This window comes from Thermobia domestica, chromosome 1 (assembly GCF_964235325.1).
Source record: "Thermobia domestica chromosome 1, izTheDome1.hap1.1, whole genome shotgun sequence".
NCBI classification, from domain to species: Eukaryota; Metazoa; Arthropoda; class Insecta; order Zygentoma; family Lepismatidae; genus Thermobia; species Thermobia domestica.
In genome coordinates this window covers 2420095-2443856 of record NC_137454.1, presented here as the reverse complement: position 1 = coordinate 2443856, position 23762 = coordinate 2420095, and the positions used below count along the sequence as shown (strand labels likewise).

Here is a 23762-nt window from a genome sequence, read left to right as displayed (position 1 = left end):
TTTGACTGATTATGGAGAGTAAGAAATTATCTTGTGCTTCTAGTATGAAAGCCCGATAAATATAAAAATCTACGTGCTAGGGACGATGGTTGTGACGTAGTAAATATTTTGTACAGTACAAAATTTAACTCATTATATATAACTTGTCTTTGTAGGAGTCCAGACCTTAAGCTTACATCTTCTCCTTATTCGAGGTTTGCTTCACAACAAAGAAGCTTGTCTTCCCAGAGTCCGTTGTACCAGATCAGTGGATCACAGAGATCAGGTGAGAACACACATATTTCATATAGGATTACAAACTTTTTGAGGAATATATAGATTAAAAATAGTGTAGGCATATATTAATTTTATGCTTTTGTTCTTTAGACTCAGGTGTCGTATGATAAGAATAGCTAATGATATTTTCTCTCTCTCTCTCTCTCTCTCTCTCTCTCTCTCTCTCTCTCTCTATATATATATATATATATATATATATATATATATATATATATATATATATATATATATATATATGTTCCAGTAGAAGCAATAGCCCTAAAGGTGCATGGTATCGCTTTGTCTATAGAGTGTTTCCATTTCAAATCATGCAGAGTGGTCCACACGACTGTCTCAGATTTAATTTATTTTTTAAAATGAGAAACTACATACAAAATTATAAGACACGTATTCTTTCTTTTTGCTGAAAAAAATTCTCCTTCCATATACAAGCCTTCCAAAATGGCTGCCCTCCTCTCGGATTGCTCGAAAAACTGAAAAACATGTTAAATTAAAAGTTTTATTGTAAAGAAACGAGTGTACTTCGTAACATAAGCGCAATAGTAGGAAGAATATAAAGTAGTGTGTTTCGGTGGAAGGGAAAAATTCGTCTGTTGGTCCAAATAGGAATCGCGCAATTCACTCGCAATGTTGCTAACTTTGGTGAAAATTTTGCTAACTTCAAACATTTCTATTTCTGTCCTCACGAGTCATATCAATCATCTGCTTCTAGCATCGAAATCTACTCGATAAGGTCTCTTGATAATGTAAAGGACTTACGTTTTTGATTATTACATCCCACGTTATAATCTGATGAAAAGCTGAAAATTGCATTAAGACTCAACGTTTGGCCGCCATTTTCTAAAAAATTCCATCTTTTAAAAATATGAATTTCTTACAACTATTGGACAAGCACCTAAATATTTATTATCCGTTAACCATTCATGTGGCTACAGCCCCTAACGTTCGCAATTAATAACTGAAATTTCGATTTTTGTAATTGGAATGTAAATATTTCCTATGGGCATTTAGGTCCTTTACACAGGGTTGGAAAAAATATATATTTTTTTTTTTTCAAAAAGAACAAAACATGTGTTTAAAACATGAAAATGACATGTTCAAAATGTTTTGAAACACACACACACACACACAAAAAATGTTTTAAACAGTTTAAAACATGACTTCAACATATTTCAAAATCGTGTAATAACATGTTTATTAAGTCTTTTTTTTTACTTTTACAACAGATCTTTTCATTTATTTTACAACCGATCTTTTCATTCATTTATTTATTTGATTAGAGCTTTGTATTTCTTTTACCAGAGTATGCGCTAAATGAGGAGCTCTGTATAAACACGTTGTGGACGTATGGCATAACAATTACAGTGCACAAAACACGAACTTGCGCTAGGTGGCCACTAAAAAGCAAGAATGCTATGTAATGAGTCACGACAGAAGCGCAGCAGGATCGGCAGTAAGGGGATGCGCCAGTGAGCAGGCGCATCAGCGACGGAGGGTATACGCATAAACTAGGATAGTGGAAGAACACATTTACAATACTTAATTAGCCCACCATGTGTGTACCATGAAAATTTATAGGTAAAATACGATGTGAAACATTTTTCGCAAAGGAATGGAAGTGTGAATTACTGTCAGTGCACAGCATATTGAAATGAATTTTGAGTGATAGTGAAAGTATTGTATGTGTGAGTCTGCTCTTCCACTAGCCTTGTTTATGCGTATACCCCCTGCTGCGCTCCTGCTCTGACTCGGTTGCTAGCACTTATGCTTTTTAGTGGCCCCCTAGTACAAATTTGTTCGTGTTTTATGCACTATAGTTTTTATGCCATACTTTCACACTGTATTTATACAGAGCTCTCCTGAAGTCAATCTGCAAGTAGTAATGGCACCCCTCATTTAATGCATGCTCTGCTAAAAGAAATACAAAGCTTTAACCTATCCTAAAACTGTAAGAAATGTGTCAAACTTTGGTAGAACAGTGTGCTAAAGTGAACGTGAACTCATTTACAGATCGCGGTGGCTCAGTGATAGAGCGTTCACCTCTGGTGCTTGGGGTCCCGGGTTCGATCCCAGCCCCCGCCAAGTGAACTTTGTGGTGGACAAACACCGTGTGCGTGGGTTTTCTCGGGGTTATCCCGTTTCCTCCCACTTTCTTTATTCCACCATTTCATTCATTACTCATCATCACCGTCTCCTTTAGCCTAACCGGTATAATCGTGGGACGTAAAACTCAAAGATTTCATTTCATTTTTTCATTTACAGATATACTTTTGTACAGAATATCGATAAGTAACGTGCGACTTGTATAAGAGATACGACTATTGTTTCTTTTAACAGTGACTAAGGATTTTTTATGTAGTAATTGACATCATTAGCAAGTTTTAACGTAGGCAAAGTAGACCTACTCTTCCACAACCAAACAGTTGCCTTGCCAAAGTGTCACAGAACACTTATAAGTGACATAATTTTGGCAAAATTTCCAACAGCTCATAAACCATAGTTCAATAAATAAATAAAGTTAATAATAGTTTGGCAGTTCTCTAGGTAGTAGTCTTTACGAGCACTTTAAGAGCGTAAATACAATTCATATGGCATTTTTACTCAATGTTATAACAAGTACACAACCACATTATATGATTGTGTGTTACAGGGTAAAAGAAGGAAGGAAATGACTATATATGAAATATTATTAAATTCCAAAGAACATTGATTTTTTTTCGTCGTACAATTTGTTGTAGGTACACAGATAATCAATAATAAAACAAGACATAAATTACTATGGATCATTATGTGAAAACACCTTTTTTCCATTTCCAATATGGCGGATCGATTCGATATATGCGAGTTCGATACCATTAAAGATCTCGCATCAGCGCACCTCTAGGTCTTTATATTATCTCAATGCCAAAATCGGCTCGCGACAATGGAAAATGAAATATATATTTCGCGTTAAGTTAGAAACTATGCGTTTAAGTTACGACGAAGTTCAGAAAGTTGATTTGTATCAATATGATGATTTTTTACGTGCGTAAGGGCGATGCAATTCGGTTGGTAGTGTTGCTAACTTTGTGGAACTTTTATTTGTTTCCAAATGACACTACGTGGTTTTTATTTGATATTTGATATTCATTGATGATTGTAAACATCACATGAAGCACAGTTTTCCCCACATCACCACAGTTTTCGAAAACTTACATGTATTTCATTAAAAGGTTTTATCTTGTGCGTTGTTAATAGTTTGAAACATTGATTGTAAATTTCACTTGATGTTTACCATCAGTAGTTAAACCAAAATGTCGAATAAAAACTACGTTTGTGTAAGTTGTATTATTATTATTATTATTATTATTATTAATAGTAATAATAATAATAATAGAAGAAGAAGAAGAAAATTTCTTTATTATGCAGAACCTCTCGTAACTCTACGCACCAAATTCGAACTTGTAGAAGAAGCGAAGTGATATCTGCTGGACAAGTTGTAATGTGTTCAAGAATTTCTGCTGCAACCACGAAACAGTTCATTACGTGATTCGGTGTCGTGAACATCGCTCTAGTGTTTTCTGGAACCATTGAAATTGTTTTCACTGGTAACATGACATTGTTTGTGTGAACAACAATGGAGAATTCCTATTACAGTAAGGACCGTATTAAATGTCTTGATTACCCTAAAAGGCAGAAGAGAATTGTGTATAGAGAGAATTCTCGACAAAAGTTTTATCTTGCGGTAAAATATATGTATTGCGTACAGCGTGTCTGGCAAAACGTGCTATTAGGAGAGGATGGTTATTTGTGTAAAGCGTGCTTTGAATATTTACCATGAACTTCGTGAAAATGTGTGTGTGATATTGGGTACCACGGAAGAAAGTGTAAATATGAAATTATGCACCAGCAAGATGAAGAATTTGTTCCTCTGAATGTAGATTTAGAAACCCTTAACCAGGCAGTTAACGTACTAAACATGAATGTGTCACCATTAAAACGGCCGTTATCGGTGAAACGTAGACTATGGTGAAGGATTCACCTCTCAAAATTTTTCATACTGCCTTTCAAATCGCCTTGTGTACAGGCAGGATTGTTTTGTTTAAAGCAAATTTTGTATACGTTTTAAACATTTTGTTTTAAAAACTAGTATTTTTTAAGAATTGTATTAAACATATGTTTATTTTGTTTTATTTTTGTAAAAAAAATCTGCCAGAGAAAGAAAATTGTCAAGAAGTGCTCACCATTGTCAGAAAACTATTTTCTTCCCATGTGAATGTTTTGATTTCTCGTGGCTACAGCAAGTCAATGTGGTGATCTACAATTAATTTTGTCTCCTTTTTCCCTTTATTTTTAACGTATATTATATTGTTTAAATGGTTGTCAGTTAACTTGCGAGAAAGTGTCGTAAGCGAAGGTTGTACTACTTTTAGAACTGATATTACAAAATAAAGAAAAGAATTATCATGGAAACAAATTTTTGTGTTGTATTCGGAAAACAAACAAAAGGTTATATGCTAAATTGCAGTTCTGAAATTAAAATATCGCAGGCTTTCGATGATACAGTACATGTTGGTTCTCAGTCTCCGTACAACTTGGAATCGTTTAACATGGGTTTTAAGGGAAGAGAAAAGGACATCATTTGGAGCAAATTTATTGAAGTAACTCAAACTCCATCAGATAAGAAAACGACCATACGAGCTTGTTGCAAAACGTGTAAGAAAGAAATGATTCGTTTAGTTCAAAGAATAAAGAATTATTATGAAAAATGAAATGCTGTGAAAAAAACTGGAAACTGAAACAAATGGTAAAAGTGTTGATCCGAAAATAGCTTCTGATGATTGTAATGTCAGTATTACGGTTGAAATGCGACTGGAAACTTCAGGTAAGAATTAATTTTGTATCAACAATATCTTTTTCATTATACCTAAGTATTATGAAAATTTTAGTTCGTCCCTCTTCCCCACCTCTTTTCTAAATTTTCTTAAAAACTTTATACCCTGGCATAGCTTGTATGAAGGGACCAGGCGAGAAAGGGCAAGGTATGGCAGTCGGCCGCGTAACACCATTAAAGCGTGATCCTTATTGTAACATCAGTGCCGAACGTCAGTGTCTGGGACAATTTGATTTCAATTTGTTCGTCTGTCTGTATGTATGCACCACGCTACAGGGCGCAATTTTCGGTCTTTTAACATTAAATTTTGAGGGTAGAGGCACGAGATATCGGAATTTGCTGTATAGATTTTGACTGCGATCCAACGTAAAATTTCAAAATTAGTGGTTCGGATCCCACTTTAAACAAAAAGCCCTGTCTCGTGTAGCCTTGCTACCGATGCAAGACTGTAATCAATCAAACAGCAAACTAATTTTATGCGTTTCGAACAAACTTGGGTTGCAGGATAAAGTTTTTATAAAATATTTTTAGATATGGAGAATTCAGAGCACAAGGGATCCAAGTCCATTTTCAGAAAGGTTCACTTTTGTTCAGCAAACGTAGTATCTTTGTAGCCAATGGTACGAAATAAATGAAACAAAAACCACGTGGAAGGGTGTGGACCAGAGTTTCATAGAACAACCGCTAGACAAGGGCATTGATGGTGGTGGAGGAGGGCTAATTTCCCCCTCCTTGCCCATAAATTTAAGATATTAACATTATATTGTGTACGCTTCAGCGTGGGAATGATTAAGAAGTCTAACTCCGAATGCCATTGTCAGTGATGCATAATTACGTTAAATAAATGCAGAGTATGTTCAAAAGAATATACCGACGGAAAACGTCATATTTTCAAAACCACGAATACGAGATGAAAGAAAGAAAAACTACATGACAAGATGCAATCTAGAATTTTATATGGTTGCCGCTAGAGAAAGGAGTTTGTTTAGAGGTCATCCGGTCCCTACCCTGATTTTAAGATTTTGGGGGCAGTAATGCAGATTTAGAATTTTTTTTTTTTTTTTTTTTTTTTTTTTGTTTGCTGACCAAAGTCCAACATAAGAGAATTGAAGTCTCTACACCAAATAAATATGGATTTTGATCATATATAATCCATTTCTATCGGCCGTAAGGAGTTTTAGGCCTATATTGCTCTCTTGTATATTTTTTGGCCCAAGGATTCCAAAGGCGGTTCTACTTTTGAGTTTCAGGCCTGTTTAAAATTCTGGATATTGGGCCTAAGCAACTTTCCAGTTTTAATCATCTGTATGTTCTCCGTATTTATTCGATGTAAGGACCTCAAGCTAGTTCTGTTGGACTTTGCTTATCAAAAGATTTCTAAAATTACCTTACTGCCCCCAAAATCTGAAAGCTAGAGTGGAGATGGGGGTGGTTGCCCTCCTGTCCCACTGAAGCCCCTGTCTAGCGGCTGTCATATGAAACTATCCCATGCTCTTTCGCATGGTTTTAGTTACATTTGTTTTGGACTCTTGATTGCGAAGATATTACGTTTGGAAATAGAATTCATTTGCTGAGCAAAACTGAACTTTATTGAAAATGGATTTGGATCCATTGTGCTCTGAGTGCCCTAAATATTATCTTTCTTCAATAAATTATTGACTCAAAATACAACCAATTACATAGGCTTGCAGAAAATATTCTAAAGTTAGCACAACACGAAGTGTGCTTCAAACATTACTTTTCGAAAATTTATTATTTTAAAATAATTTTATTAGCTTCAGTGTTCTGAAATAGTAGTTAAATTTTGCAACAGAAATCTCACCCGCCTCCACGAAAAGTGAGTTTAGCCCCTAAAGGTGTAACTAGAAAACTTTCAGAAGCGGTAACTCCGAAGTGATTTGCTTTACAGCTAAAATAACCGCACAGCCGTATTTCTGGTAAAATTCTAGCCTTAAAACACGTGACATGACTCCTTGTGCATTTGAAATATCGAATACCAAGCAAAGATGTCCTCCATAATGCTTGATAACACCATCTGATGTGTCAGATCACTTCCAAGTTTCATCATTCTCCCTCAACCCGTTTTCAACACACAAGGATGGTGAGGACTTTTGTTTTGCCATGTATAGTGATAGATTGTGTGAAATCTCCATAGTACATAGATTTAAAATCTATCTAAAACGCTTATTACAACCAAGAAAGTACTTACGAGAGTCACTGGCAAGAGGGTGTAATAAAAGGGGGTCGTAATATGAAATATGTTGAGAATTACTAATCTGTACTGAAATATTCTGTACTTAACACAATGTAGTCTTAACCAGGATAAAATAAATGAAAAGATCGGTTGTAAGAGCAAAAAAGTCTTAATAAATATGTTATTGCACGATTTTGAAATATTTTTAAAATCTTGTTTTAAACTGAACACCCTTTTCATGGTTTAAACACATGTTTTGTTCTTTTTGTAAATAGAACTGTATTTTTTCCAACCCTGTGTACAGGACCTAAATGCTCATAGGAAATATTTACATTCCAAATACAAAAATCGAAATTTCAGTAATTAATTGCGAACGTTATGGACTGTAGCCGCATGAACGGTTAACGGTTATTAAATACTTAGGTGTTTCTCCAGTAGTTGTAAGAAATTTATATTTTTAAAAGATGGAGTTTTTGAGAAAAATGGCGGCCAAACGTTGAGTCTTAATAAAATTTTCAGGTTTTCATCATAGTATAACATAGGATAATAATCGGAAACGTAAGTCCTTTACATTTTCAAGAGACTTTATCGAGTAGATTTCGATGCTAGAAGCAGATGGTTGATATGACTGATGAGGACAGAAATAGAAATGTTTGAAGTTAGCAAAATTTTCACCAAAGTTGGCAACAATGCGAGTGAATTGCGCGATTCCTATTGGACCAACAGACGATTTTTTTCATTCCAGCGAAACACACTACTTTATATTCTTCCTACTATTGCGATTATGTTAGTAAGTACGCTCGTTTCTCTACAATAAAACTTTTAATTTAACATCCCTGTCTTATATGGCCTCAGTGCTGAACGGACGACAAACTTTAAATCAGGCAACGTAACAGTAATGGATAATTATGTGCGTACAAAGGTCGGTCAAAAAATAACATCCAATTCATTATAGCTTAGTAATGGTAAGCACTACACAAATACAATTTTGTAAGTGGAAATATTAGTCGTTTGGAAATGTCACTCAATATATGATCCATTTGTTTTACTGCACTGGAACCATCTTTTTTTTTTTTTTTTTTTTTTTTTTTTTTAAGAAAAATACACGTTCCTAAAACTCTTGAGGTTGGCTATTACGACCTTTTCCCTTTCTTTCTTTCTTCTTTTTTTTTCTTTTCTTCCTTCACATATATAGTGAGCTTGTTGTATCTCGGAACTGTTTCCCACACAGATGAGCCTTCAGTCAGAACAGATATAAGTCAGTTGCGCTAGGTTGGGATTGTATGGAGGTTGTATCCAACCCAGTTGGCCAATCTTCTGAATTGTTTCGTGTGCAGCGTGTAGTCTTGCGTTATCATGATGCAGCTTCATGTCCCTTGCGTATAACTGTGGCCTCTTTGTTTCGTAGGATAAACTGCATCATATTTAACGACGATCAATATTGTTCTCTGTTAATAGTCGTTCCACGTTCGAGAAAGTTTTTTTGAAAATTCCTTCCCCCTTGTGATGGCAAAGAAGTTGCCCCATCAGTTTGTTGAATGACTTGGCCAATCGCGGCTTCTCTGAACGCTTCCATTCCATCAACAGCCTTTTGCCCTCAGGATCGAAATAAAACAGCCAGATTACATCACACGTGACGAATTTATGAAAGCATTCTCACAGAAACTTTGCAGGTCATCACACACGTTCTCCCTGATCTGCATCATCTTTCTTTACAAGAGCATTGAAAATCCAGTGAGCTCAAATTTTTCCGTTTTCCAGTTGTTGCATTTACGTTAATATAAATCCTTTTGCCATTATAATCTCTGTCTCGTGTAATGGATCTGTCTTTTTGGATGAATTTCTTAATGATGTGTTGTCATCGGAAGTGACATTGACAGTCTTGAATGCTGCAGTCACCATTTCTTCGAAGCCATCGATATACATTACTTCGATTCATTGTGTTGTCCCCATAGACTAGCGACAGTTTACTGTGAATTGGTGTTGCTAAAATATTTCCGAATTTGTAAAGGAATTCAATTGCTGCACGTTGGCGTAGTAGGATATCACATTGAAATGAAATCTTTTAGTTTAACGTCCAACGATTAGGCTAAGGGAGACGATGGATTAAGGCAAGTAAATGATGGAAGAATTGGTGGAATGAGAAAGTGGAAGAAAACGGGAGTACCCCGAGGAAACTCACGAGTACGATGTTGCCTATCACAAATTTACAGCAGCAAATAAAAATTATGTGTAGGTTACGGGTATGTGCTAAATGACCAATGCTTCTACCTATAAAATTTCATTTCTCTAGTGCTGACTATTACTGAGGTAAGGTGGATTGCGCCAGTGTCTGCTTTTGACCGACGTTTTTAGCACAACAACTTAAATACATTTTCATTGAAAAGCTTCTCTTTAGAATTAGAGGGAGTGGCCGAAAACTTGGAAACACTTGACAAAAAGCGCCTCCTTGAGACTAATATGGCATACTACCACCTTTGGCATGCAGAGCTGCTTGCAGTTTGCTGTTGATAGATAAATGCAAGTTCCGTATAATTTTCAAGAAAATCTTGAGCTATCCTTCTTGCAAAACCTATGCAAGTTCCTTTATCAATGATGGTGATGGATAGCATCCTCGAACATTTCTCTCCAACACAAGGACTCAATAATATTGAGATCAGATGGTCTAAGAGCCATAGCAGGTGTGCAACTTTCTGTTGGTGCTTAGAAAACTAGTCCCACACAATGAGAGCTGTGTAAACAGGGACGTTGTCATCTTGAAAAACAGCGTCACCATAAGGGAACAGACGTTATGCCATGGGATAGACCTAGTCGCTTAAAATGGTCACGTAGTCGTTGGCTGTGACATGACCTTGCAGGGTAATGATGGATCCATCAGAATACCACAATATGGCTGCACCAACAGAACGGCTTCCCCGCCATGTTTCACGCGAGTAGCAATCTTAATCGTAAGCTTGGGATGGGGTTCTCCAGACGTAAATTTGGCTAAAAGTCATAAATAATGTATATGTGGACTCATCTAATCAGTTGGTTTCTGCTAATGCTGCAATACTTTGCTATTACTTTATCTTCTTCGCAGAACTTGTCTTCGTGGCGAGAGGTTTGCGAATGGTGGTTCCACCATGTATACATTGCTTGTGAAGTTTCTTTCGTACTGTTTTTGTGCTAATAGGGCTTTTGAACATGATATTAACTTCAGCTGCCATTTGCTACTTTCGATTTCCTGTTTTTCATCACAACCCTGCGCAACTTCCGTTGTCCCCATAATCCAAAACGCTCTTTCCACATCCACTACGCTTATACTTGTCTGATGCGGTTTTTCCAGTCTTACTGTATGCCGACATAATGTAGGATACTATGCCTCGTCATATACCAAGCACAAGCGAGGCATCTGCCACCTCAGCTCCAACAATTTAGCCTTATTGAAATTCCATCATCTCTCAGTTGATTCCGTGGTAAATTCACAGGACACTGTCTCGACTAGAAACGAAACATGCCACATGCTAAGGAGACTAGATGCGTGGGTGATTGGGCAAACACTGCACCACCACCTACACACTCCACTATGAGAAAACTTTAATATCAGGTATATCTTTCAAGGGTGTTTCCATATTTTTGTCCACCTCATATAATTTAGAATTGTTCCCAGATTTGAACTATAGAAAGAAATGCAATTTAAATTTGATGCTCCTGTAGGATAAGAAAGTTAATGATGTAATGAGTATGTAGAAGGAAATGGAAAAACCCACGGGCACGATGTTGTTCACCACTCATCCCTCACGACCATAAATGAGTCACCATGTCCCCTAGAACTACGGAAAGGAAAGAAGTTTTTATTTATTTATTTATTTATTTGAGTTTAGCGCCCCTTTCAGCATATATGAGACATGGACCTTCAGTTTAACGTGGAATCCGAAACACAAGAACCCCTGTCGAGAATCGAACCCAGGTCTTCCGCACCAAAGGCGTATACACTATCCACATAGCCACGAGGGAGCCTAAGGGAAGGAAAGAGGGAAACATACCCAGGACAAGTACTTATCCCGTATAATTTAGTTCTGCGAGGGAATCTGTTTAAAACCATTCTTCTGTATGCTTATTTGCCCTACACGTGTGGGTACTACGAGGTGAAAGTATTTCACTGCCTTAATTATATGAGTACATTTTTAAGTTTCAAATCCCGGATTTGTAGTTTTGCTTTCGTTGAAGTATTCGATTCTTCAGAGAATCGGGGGATTTATTGGTTTTATACAAATAAAGTATTTTGTCACATTGTTCTCCATGTTTTATTTATTAGAAAGAAAACGAAAGTAATTGCCTTATTTGTATTAACAAATAATTATACCCACCACTCTATTGAATCCGTTGTTTTCTCGATATTTCAAACAAGTAAAAATATCTCTTGTAAAAATAATAATTTGAGTTGCGTAACTGATAATTAGAATGATTAATATGATAAAGAACGAACGAATCGTAGATCATCTATAGCCATTTATGTAAGAGATAGTTTATATGCCATCATTTAAAAAGATAAATACATTTTCAATTCAACGCTCCACGATTGTGCCATTTAAGGTAAAGGAGATAGATAATTAATGAAAGTGCCAAATTAAATTTTGTGTGCTTGCTCACTGAGAACACGGAGTAAAGGCATATGCACTAGCCACCAGACTAGCGGGAAGGGCTGCCCTCTTCTAGACAGCGGGCGCCAACTTCAAAAACGGACTTAATGGAGTGGTGCCTACAATTCCGTTCTTTGTGAGTTAATTGTTTGTTGCTTTTGTGCAGTGGTTAACAAAGAACGTATTAAGTTTTTTTTTTTTTATTTATATTTATTTTCAGTGCGGCCGCAGATTTAGAAGCCAAATAGATAATTTATATATGCACTATATATAGCGTGAAATCATGACAGAAGGAAAAGAACATGTAAAAGATTTTTTTAAGAAGTATGTCATATATGTACGATTTACGACGAGGACATCGCTACTAATGTTGGTGTCTTTGCATTAAAAATGGAAAGAAAGAAGAAGAAAAGCTTCGCAGTTTCAAAATAAGATGTGGAATGTCCTGCCTTCTTTATTCTTATTCTATTAGTAATGTAATTGTTACTGAAAGAGTACACACAAGAATTTGTAATAACGCAAGATGTGTCAAGTAAAATAATAATTGTTTCCAGTTTTTATCATATATTATACATTGAGACTTACTTTAAATAACACATTTTGAGAACTTGAATGAATTCTAATAGATGTATGAGTATTATGTTAAATATTAGAGTAATAATGGTCGAAAAAAATGTAACAGTAATGTGTTTACGTTTAGTCAATGTTATGTTTATAATTAATTATTGAACTTATTTTAAAGGAGACAAAATATTCCTTTAAGCAAGTTTGATGTTGAATTTATGATAATCTAATATTAAATAGATGTTTAAATAAATATGATAATACAGGCATGGTAATTGTGGGTAAGTAGGGCGAAAATTGACAATTAAGAAAGATTTCGAAATTTTCCTTTCCAGAATTGTGCGTTGTGGTATATATAAGTTTTCTTTTAAAATAATTCGGCCTTTAGATAGCCACTCGATTAATACTTTAAGACATCTCCTCGTTTCCTTTGTGTTATGTGTAGAAAGGGATTGAAATGCCATTTATTAATTGTAACTCGAACACAAAAACATTTTACACGTAACACTTACTTTCCTCTTTCATTGTGAATAACTTGTTTCATCCATATACACGGTAGTCCCGGTTATCTCCTTCGGGGAAGAACGTGTTTTAGATTTGAGTTTGGAGGTAAAAAAGCTGTGAATAACATGTGTGTTCGTTGATGTTAATTTCTTTAAGTTGAAATTTGTTTATTTATTTTTATTTTTTTTAAAAGAAGCTAACTGATTATGCAATTATTAGAATGAACCTGAAATGTTACTGGGAACAGTACAAGTTAAAAGTGTCACCAAAGATTAGTATAGGTATGATGGACTTTAACAAAAATTAACATGAAAAATATACATACATGTTACCATTACACTTGTTTCAGATATTTCTAAATACATTGGAAACAGACATCACATAGAACTTGTTGAGTTTTAAACAAATCAAGAAACGTATCTTGAGTAGTTATTTAGGCAGAACTGAAACCCGAAATTTAAGTAGAGACACAGAAAATCAAAACGATACTTGTCACACATCTTAAGAATTGATAGGTGGCATCACGTGTTATTCAATACACTACTTTTCGTAATTTAAACTACAAAGTAAGAAAGCAATTCATCAGCAATGATAAATTATTTCGATTGAGTATGGTTTTCTTACCCAGTTCAAATCTAAAACCTTCTTAACCTACTTTTACTTATGAAAGAACCCGGGACTGTCGAGTATATGAATTAAACAAGTTGTCTCCAATAAAAGGCGTAAGATCAACACAGAATACATATAATAAAAGAAAGAAAGAAAAAAGTTACAGAAAACGGGAGTGCCAAACCATTTGAACTCTATACATAGTTGTACAGGCAATAACCTTACTCAAAACTTTATCGGGCTAAAATGGCATTTCGATGTATTATTCCAATATTCATGGCAGTGCCACACCTCGGTTTGGACTGACTCATCATATATAGTACATTCAGTCAAATCTTTACGTGTATTTGATTCGTAATATTCAGCTGGATTGATATGAACTTCTAATTGGAGTAATTTGAACGGATTGCTTGATTCAAAACAATCCAAACAGCCGTATAAAAATTTTGAGTAGAAATAGTAAGAGAGAGAGAGAAGTAAAAGGTACTTATTAAATGCATTTGATAAAACATAAAAGCATTTCCGTAAGATTTAAAATAGAACCAATTTGGAAGCACATATATATATAGCTCGCTAGTCTAAAGCTTGCTCAGGTGTTTAACAGTATCACAGAATTGTGTTTATATCGATCAACATTACATCTTCATTTTCTACTTTCTTATCTAGAGTAAATAGTACTTGCTTGAACTGGTTAGACTGTCATTTCTTTCATGTACCTACATCGGTATAGTTTGAGAACTTGGACGTTTACAGTATTTTATATAAAATGCGTTGCTACGTCCTTGTAGATACGATTCATAATTTATTTTACTTATATTACGTACAAACAATGTAGGAATTTTGAGATAAACGAGGTGCGGGTTAATGGACACGTAATCTGCACTATACACTCAGGTAAAATGGGTAACTTTAGTTTCTTCATATCAACAGAATTGAGCCCAAAGATACCTCGTATATTGTTAATGTCTGTAGTCGTCTGGTGATTGTTCCACTGTTCAGTAATGTGTAATTTTAATCTAAAAGGAGAATCATGTATTTGGAATTTATTGTACTACAGGCGTAGAAAAGTGAACAAACCATTTTTTAAAGTATCAGGTATTAGAAGTTGTATCAAGATGTGTCAATTCACTTTGAACTTAATACAGCACATTATCAAGAGAGTAGGAAGCCACTTTTTCAGTTATTGGTATAAATTGAAACAGCTTAAAGATTAAATGTTCAGTGGATTAAAATAGTGACGTCAAAAATGGTTACGTATTGTTAAAATGTTTGGAGTTTGTTATTGTAGGTTTTAATGTAATAACGTAGTTTTAGAGTTAATTGAATGTGTTAATAAAGTATTTTTCTTTATCGATTTATGTTTCGTATCATTGATAGAAAAATAGAAGTATCAAACTTAGAAACAAATATACAAATTGCTGTGGACACTTAAAATTCTGATCATGTGAGCAACAGAGGGTGAAAATTGGTATTTTCAAAGCTAGAAATAAAAATTTTACTAATATTATAAATATTGTTAAAACAAAGTGGCCTTCAATACTTATGAAGTATATTTATAACCTGCGATAATATTTTTATTTTCGTCCAAGGTTTATGCCATAGAGACTGAAGGAGACGAATGGTGAATGAAATACCTGGTGGAATGAGGTTCTGGGAGGAAACTGGAGAACCTCGAGAAAACCCACCGAACCACATTCATAACAGCCATTGCAATATTTGAGGAGTGCAACGCAATGGAAGCATGCAAAAATCAATTACAAGAGCTATGTTGATTATTGCGAAGTAGAACGCAAATTTTGCGATGCGTTGAAACAAACCTTTACGGAATAACTCCCACAAACATGATGTTGTACACCAAATCGTAGATCCGCCGTGGGATCGAACCAGGAAACTCTTGTATTGCGGTTATGCTATGATACACGAGAGGTATCGTAGTCATAGCAATTTAGACATTGATAATTTTTACACCAATATGTATGAACATTTCCTTTATAGTGAAATGAAAGAATAGAGATTTAACGGAGTGGTTTTACTGCATGTAATTTTATGTTTATTTGTGTTTGTTGAAACTTTTTAAGTACTGATTCATGACTAGGCATTGACAAATATGAAATGAGTACATGATGGTCGAATACAAGTTTAGTAGATGATACTCTTTTGTGTTTGTATTGGCTCTAAAGTGTTGATACGGTGGTATTTTTGAGATTTTTGTTGCAACGACACGTGACTTAGGAAAGCGAAGTAATTTTGGTTTTTTGACTAGTGTTGAGGTTACGCACGTCCTGTACTCGTGTGAATTAGTACCTATGAATATACTTTTTCCATCATATTTGTCAATGCATGAACTTAAACAGTGACTTGTGTAAGATAGGTGACCTAAGTATTTGGAAACAAATTTAAATTCATAAGTTTAGTAAGGAGTATCGAAAAGTAGTTAGCAACATTGGGGGTGTCGGTGTGCACTTGCGAGGCTGCTTACAATTTAGTTTCGAAATATCCAAAGTTTTTCGTTTCTTTCACTGTTTTTTGTAAGTTAGTTGAAGAGGAATGAATTAAAAATGTAATTACGGACAAAAATTTAATAATTGAGTTGAACAGAGTCCGTGACAGTATATTGCAGTAACTGTTATAAAGGAACTCGTTATTAATTTCGCCTCGAATAGATCATACATAATAACAAAGGCTAATCAAAATAATTTTGAGAGTTGCTAAACAGAATTAGAATGGTGTATACACAGAAATCTTGAAGTAGTTATGGAAAATCTAATATTTATCTGAATATAGTATTACAATGAAACTAAACATTATGCAAAGCTCAGAGCGAGTCACTTTTTTTAAAACTAAAAGTTAGTTTTTTCAAGTTGGTCACTAAAAGTTACTTTTTTACAAATTTGTCACTAAAAGTTACTTTCTTGGGAGGTAAAGTGACTTTTTCGTGTGATTTATGTTTTGCATTGGCAGTTTTCTAAGAAAAATATAAAAATAAATGGAAAACGGCAGGAAAATGTTACTCATTACTCTTTTGAAAGCTTCAGTACTTGCTGCCACATGTGAAAGAGTGAGCTCTATTCTCACTTCAGCTTTTATTCTTTCTAAAGCACAGTGTATGGTTGGTGGATGCTTAAGCTCTCAAGGTGGGGTTGAGAACCCTTCTGTGTCGATTCTTTCTTCTATCATAGTAGTCTTTTAGTTTTCTCTCGTAATAGTTAACGCTCTGTTGAACGTTGTGTGTGTGTGTTTGTGTGGTTCATCATGTTCGTCTTGTGTCATGCTTCTTGTATGTTCTTCTTAGGAGTAGGTGATGAATTTGAATATTTCATGGCTTTGAAAACTCTCAATGCTAAGTTAAATATAATGTCTGGGATGAAGAAATTCGGAAATAAGCCAGAACTGGTTCCACTTACTCAGAACTTCTTACATCTGCTAAGTCTGCTTACCGTAACTACAAAGCATACGTAGAAAACCTAAGAAAGGAGGAACCTAAAACAAGAAGTAAAGAAGAACAACAAAGACAGAGGTGATGGAGAAATTGACAAAGGAAAATGGGTCATGATGAGATTTTGCTCACTTTTTCGTGTACTTTGGTCACTTTTCAACTATTTACAAGAGACCAGACCACTATGAGCCCTGCATTATAACTCACTACAGTTAATGTAAAATACAAAATAATCTTTCGCTAGAGAGAAACATTAAAAAAGAAAAGATATGTCACAAAACTTAAGCTGGTGGCTCAGTGGTAGAATTCTCAACTCTAGTGTGTGGGATCTCTTATTCGATCGTAGCTTGCTCCAAGTGGATTTTTTGATAGACATACCGTGCGCGTCCTTTTTTCGGGGTTTTCCCGTTTCTTCCCACTTCATTCTTTACGCCATTTCATTCATTACGATCATCACCCTTATCCGTGGACCATAATCATGGGATGATTAAAAAGAACAGCTTAAGCTACTAGTTAGTAGTATGAAATGATCTATATTTACCTCTCTTCGCCGCGAGAGCCTAACAGAAAATCCGGAGGTCACTAGCACATTATTCCACCATTGGTGTCCGGAATGGCTGCGACATAACGAAATATAGAAAATATTGGAGCATGAATGCCCTTCTGGAGTACATGTCAAGGCTCATCAACTGCAGCTGGGGGAGGTCTCCTGTATAACGAAGTGTTCAATCGGCGAGAGAACGGCAGTGGACATCGTGTCTAGCGAGAAATGTAGGACATTGCGACCTACATTATCCTGTTGGAAAGTGACTCCATTCAGGACCTGCAGTAAAAGAATCATAACCGTTTCCAGCACCTCATCGAGGTACCGGTGACTAGTCAAAGATTTGTCAATGCGTATTATACACGAGCGGGCATGGAATCAGATGGTTCGTGCTGTGGACAGAGTAGGCGGCGAAAGATATTCCCCAGCTGCGATATACTTCAATTCTTGTGCTGGGTCGCGGAGGCCCAGTGTAGAATGTTCACCTCTGGTGCATGGAGTTCCTGGTTCGATCCCAGCTCACGCCAAGTGAGCTTTGTGGTAGACAAACACTGTATGCGTGGGTTTTCTTGGGGTTCTCCCGTTTCCTCCCACTTTCTTTATTCCACCATTTCATTCATTTCTCATCACCACCGTCTCTAGCCTAGCCGGTAAGACGGATCAACTTTCGGCCAATACTGAACTGCTTGCAACCTCCACACATTTGGCATATCCCTGGTCAATCCAATACCTCCTTCATGGTTTTGCATTTTTAATATGCACCATGGATTTTCCACGTATACTTGACCAATCGCGATTCCTTCCCTCCCTTCCGCGAACAGTATAAATTCGCCGGACCTTGGCCAGGCACATCTGTCAATATAGTGTGTCAGCGGTGAGGGAGATTTTGTTTTCTTGCTGAGTCGAAAATCTCGAAAAGTTCTGTTTTCTGGGTGGATATGTTATAAAATAAATATTAAAAAAGAAAAAAAATAGTAACATTGGGATCACAAATGAAACATACTGCATGTAAGCCAAATCCATTTTTAATATCCCTATAATAACGGTGACGCGGCTTGAGCCCCTCCCGTGCCCCATTAAGAACCAGAATATGAGTCGATTTTTATTGTTTTCCCCACTTTATATAATTTATTTTGTGTACAATTCCAGGTGAGTCAGATTGTGACACAGATGCATAAAACAATGTATCGCTCGTAATTTTCATGAATGTGTTTGTTTCTATAAAGGGGGCCGCGGTGGCTCAGTGGTAGAGCGTTCACCTCTGGTGCTAGGGGTCCCGGGTTCGATCCCAGCCCCCGCCAAGTGAACTTTATGGTGGACAAACACCGTGTGTGTGGGTTTTCTCGGGGTTCTCCCGTTTCCTCCCACTTTCTTCTTTCCACCATTTCATTCATTACTCATCATCACCGTCTCCTTTAGCCTAACCGGCATAACCGTGGGACGTAAAACTCAAAGATTTCATTTCATTTCATTTTTTTGTTTCTATAAATCGATTGGGGTAAACTTTGCTTACATTGTAATACCATTGCTTGATCCTCGTTACAAATCTACTGTTTGTAACAGAAAAAGAGTCATGAAGACAAACATATTGTGGTAAAGAACTTGTGGCAGCAGTGAGAAAATACAGAGGAGCATATTATGGAGGAAATTTATGTCCTGTTAATATCTGCATATGACAAAGGGGGAAAATGACGTATTTGGCTGTCGCACCTGTGTAAGAATTAAGAAAATTGCATGACACGGTGGTCCAGAAATTGTGACGTGCTCCACGCGTATTACTAGTGTCACGTTTAGTATAAATTTAATTAAACGTAAATAGGCATGTAAGTCGAAAGGCAAAAATTTATTAAACGAAGGACGTTTAAGTTATAACCGGATTTTTTTTCTGTTACGTAGACAACATGCGAATCAATTACTGTTGTTTTTCGATGTACTTCCCATGTACACGCACTCGGTCTGGGAGTTTCCGTATCCCTAAGCGTAGAATTCTTTGGGACAATCTTCCAGCCATTTCAGCACACACATTTTAACTTCATTGTCTATGTGGAATTTTTGTCCTTCAAATGCTCCTTGAGGGAACCAAAAAGATCGGGGCTACACGACCTCCCAAACAAGTTTGGTGATAGCTATCTCTGTACGAGGACGCGCGTTGTCATGCAGGTGGTGACGCCATCTTTCACCGTCTTTGGCTGTTTTCTTCTCAAAACCTCTTTGGGGAGATTGTAGTAGTACGCTGCATTGATCGTGCCACAGGGTAGGAAATCAGTGCATATTACCCCGTCTTTGTCCCGGAATAACGGCAACTTCACTCTGCCAGCGGACGCTTTGCCTTGAGTTTTCCGAGAGCAGCAAGTCTGGATGCCTCCATTCCATGTTGGAGCGCTTTGACTCCGAAGTGTAATGATGCATCCATCTCTCATTGCAGGTGATTATCTTTGCAAAGAAGCTCTCACCTTCTCTCTCAAATCGCTGCAGATGCTGAGACGAAACTTTTTCCCTACACTGCATCTGGTAGAACGTTAGTATTTGTTGGACCCATTTGGTTGTGATTTTCCGAAAGTGCAGGTTTGCGTGGATCGTTCCTACACTCCCTACACTAATGTTTGGTTTTGGAATCAAATATCTCACGCTTATACATCGATTACTAGAAGAAGGTGCTCCACCCGACGAATGTTTCGTTGACTGCAGTAGCTCGGTGTGGAGTACGGACCCTGTTGAGAACGGATTCTCTTTCTGTCTTGAATTTTGAGCAACACTCGTACACTTCTGACTGAAAGAGAGTTTCTTCGCCATATTGCGCACTTAATCTTCTGAAGATTTTAGCAGGTTTCACGCCTTTCTTCAGAAGGAACTTGATGATGCAGCGCTGCTCCACTAGGGACGCCAGCTTCACACTGACATGCTTGGTGCTATCGTCCGACGCAGCTTTCTGAGACTGTCTTCTCAATTGCCCGTTGTCACAGAAAAGTGTCAGGACTATCCTATCACAGAACGGGACACGAATGCAAAGCTGCGCACAGTAACATATATAGAGAAGAAATTCTGGTTATAAATAGGCTTAGCTTTAGAAATAAGCAGAAATAGGCTTAACTTTGTAATTTCTTATTGCTATAATTCTCAGTAGTACGAATACAGAAAGTTACGCTATCCAGCTTTTTAAACTTAAAACAATACAATTGTCAGTTACGAGGGACCCATCCATGATCCAGCAAGAGTATATCTGAGATACTTGTAGATTTTAAGAAAAATCTAGTTTAACTCTGAAGATATTTTCGTAGATGATTACAGAGGTTGATTCATTTATATTGAACCAAAGTCAATGTGCAACTGTACCCCGCATGCGCAACCCATCGTCGTGAGATGCCACGAGGCAAGCAACAATATCTCGTTAGTTATGCAGTAGAGCAGTGTGGTTGAGTCTAGTCTGAAGCTGCCAAAAGTGAGTAGATTCTGGAAGGGTTCATTGTGACCCTTTCACTGCGTTACGCATCGTAGAAATCGTATTATATAAAAATATACGACACAGAGTCCTGGGCCCATCACAACCAGCGAGCAGTTAGAAATGGCAGTAGTACTTCCACCCTTATCGCTTAATGATCCCTGCCTCAGGACCCATTTTTCCTGGCCAGGGGTCAATGACCTAGGAGTACCTTGGACCACTCCCTCTAAATTTTGGCAGGGATGCCTAGGATCACCCCCTTAAATTTTGGAAATTGCCAAATTTAAAAATCTGATATGGTTTATCTCGTTCCCCTTCATGCGTAAAAAAATGCCAAAAATTTAAAGTTTCGGAGGTTTTTGACGTAGTTTATCCCCTTTTGATGTCACTTAATACATTATATGGTTATATGGGTGTGTAAAAGGTCCATTTCTTTTCATAAGGCATAGGTATATTGGTGCATCCCTCATAAAATTTGGGAGGGGTACATTGGCCCATCCTTTAAATTTAGAAATTATCAAAAACCGAAATTTAGTACATGTTCTGTAGGAGTAGTAGGGGTAGGCGTTCGCCCGAATGACTCATCCTCACTCTCTTTTATGACCGGGGTGAAAGGTCAATGACCTTGGCCCAGGGTCAATGACCTAGGGGTACCTAGGACCACCCCCTCTAAATTTTGGCAGGGGTACCTTGGCCCACCCCCTAAATTTTGGCAGGGGTACATAGGACCACCCCCTTAAATTTTGGAAATTGCCAAATCTAAAAATTTGGTATGGTAGCCTAGGACCACAGTATGTACCTCTATCCGTATTGGGGGTCTATGTCGTTCCCTTTCATGGGTAAAAAATTGCCAAAAATTCAATTTTCGGAGGTTTTTGACCTAATTTATCCCCTTGGATGAGGTGTTGTTACCCTATATGGTTATATGGGCGTATACAGGGGTCCATTCCCTTTCATAAGACATGGGTATATTAATGCACCCCTTGAAAAATTTGGGAGGGGTACCTTGGCCCACCCCTTAAATTTTGGAAATTGCCCAATTTAAACATTGGGTATTATAGTACAGGACCCTAATATGTAGCATGATAAATTTGGGTGGTCCACCTCGTCCCCTTTTAGGGGTACAAAATTGCCAAAAATATAAACGTAAGCAATACGTTATACCACGTGTTTGGTTTTCGGCCTAATTTATCCTCTTTGATGAGGTGTTATTACCCTATATGGTTATATGGACGTATACAGGGGTCCATTACCTTTCATAAGACATAGGTATATTAATGCACCCCTTGAAAAATTTGGGAGGGCACCTTGGACCACCCCTTAAATTTTGGAAATTGCCAAATCTAAAAATTGGGTGTGGTAGCCTAGGACCATAGTATGTACCTCTATCAGTATTGGGTGTCTATGTCGTTCCCTTTCATGGGTAAAAAATTGCCAAAAATTCAAATTTCAGGGTTTTTTGACCTAATTTATCCCCTTGGATGAGGTGTTATTACCTTATATGGTTATATGGACGTATACAGGGGTCCATTACCTTTCATAAGACATGGGTATATTAATACACACCTTGAAAAAATTTGGGAGGGGTACCTTGGCCCACCCCTTAAATTTTGGAAATTGACCAATTTAAACATTGGGTATTATAGTATAGGACCCTAATATCTATTATGATAAATTTGGGTGGTTCACCTCATTTCCTTCTAGGGGTACAAAATTGCCAAAAATATAAACGTAAGCAATACGTTATACCACGTGTTTGGTTTTTGGCTCAATTTGTTCCCTTTGATGAGGTGTTATTACCTTATATAGTTATATGGTCATGTATAGGGGTCCATTACCTTTCATAAGATGTGGGTATATTTGTGCACCCCTTGAAAAATTTGGGAGGGGTACCTTGGCCCACCCCTTCAATTTTGGAAATTGACCAATTTAAACATTTTGTATTATAGTACTGCACCCTAACATGTATTATGATAAATTTGGGTGGTCCACCTCGTTCCCTTCTAGGGGTACAAATTTGCCAAAATATAAACGTAAGCAATACGTTGTACCACGTGTTTGGTATTTTGGCCCAATTTATTTTCTTGGATGAAGTCCTATTACCTTATATGGTTATGTATAGGGGTCTATTCCCTATCATAAGACATAGGTACATATGTGCACCCCCGGGAGGGGTACCTTGGCTCACCCCTTAAATTTTGGAAATTGCTTAATTTCAGCATGTGGTGTCATAGTACTGGACTCTAACATGTATTATGATAAATTTGGGTGGTCCACCTCGTTTCCTTCTAGGGGTACAAAATTGCCAAAATATAAACGTAAGCAATACGTTATACCGTGTGTTTGGTTTTTGGTCGATTTTATCCCCTTTGATGAGGTGTTATTATCCTATTTAGTTATATGGTCATGTATAGGGGTCCATTACCATTCATAAGATATGGGTATATTTGTGCACCCCCGGGAGGGGTACTTTGGCCCACCCCTTTAATTTTGGAAATTGCCCAATTTAAACATTTGGTATTATAGTACAAGACCCTAATATGTATTATGATAAATTTGGGTGGTCCACCTCGTTCCCTTTTAGGGGTACAAAATTGACAAAATATAAACGTAAGCATTACGTTGTACCACGTGTTTGGTTTTTGACCTAATTTATTCCTTTGGATGAGGTCCTATTACCTTATATGGTAATGTATAGGTG

General features: G+C 36.8%; 1 protein-coding gene across 4 annotated transcripts in view; it reads left to right on the top strand.

Annotated features, from left to right (window-relative positions):
- The window catches only part of nenya (RING finger protein nenya), an 80994-nt gene extending 65996 nt beyond the window's left edge, over nucleotides 1-14998 (top strand). For all 4 annotated transcript variants that reach the window (XM_081754488.1, XM_081754481.1, XM_081754487.1 and 1 more), the window contains 2 exons: nucleotides 156-265; nucleotides 12186-14998. In XM_081754488.1, coding sequence (XP_081610614.1) covers nucleotides 156-265; nucleotides 12186-12202 — 127 coding nt within the window. In that variant the 3' untranslated portion in view covers nucleotides 12203-14998. The remainder of the gene's footprint in view (nucleotides 1-155; nucleotides 266-12185) is intronic.
- Nucleotides 14999-23762: the final 8764 nt, after the last annotated feature.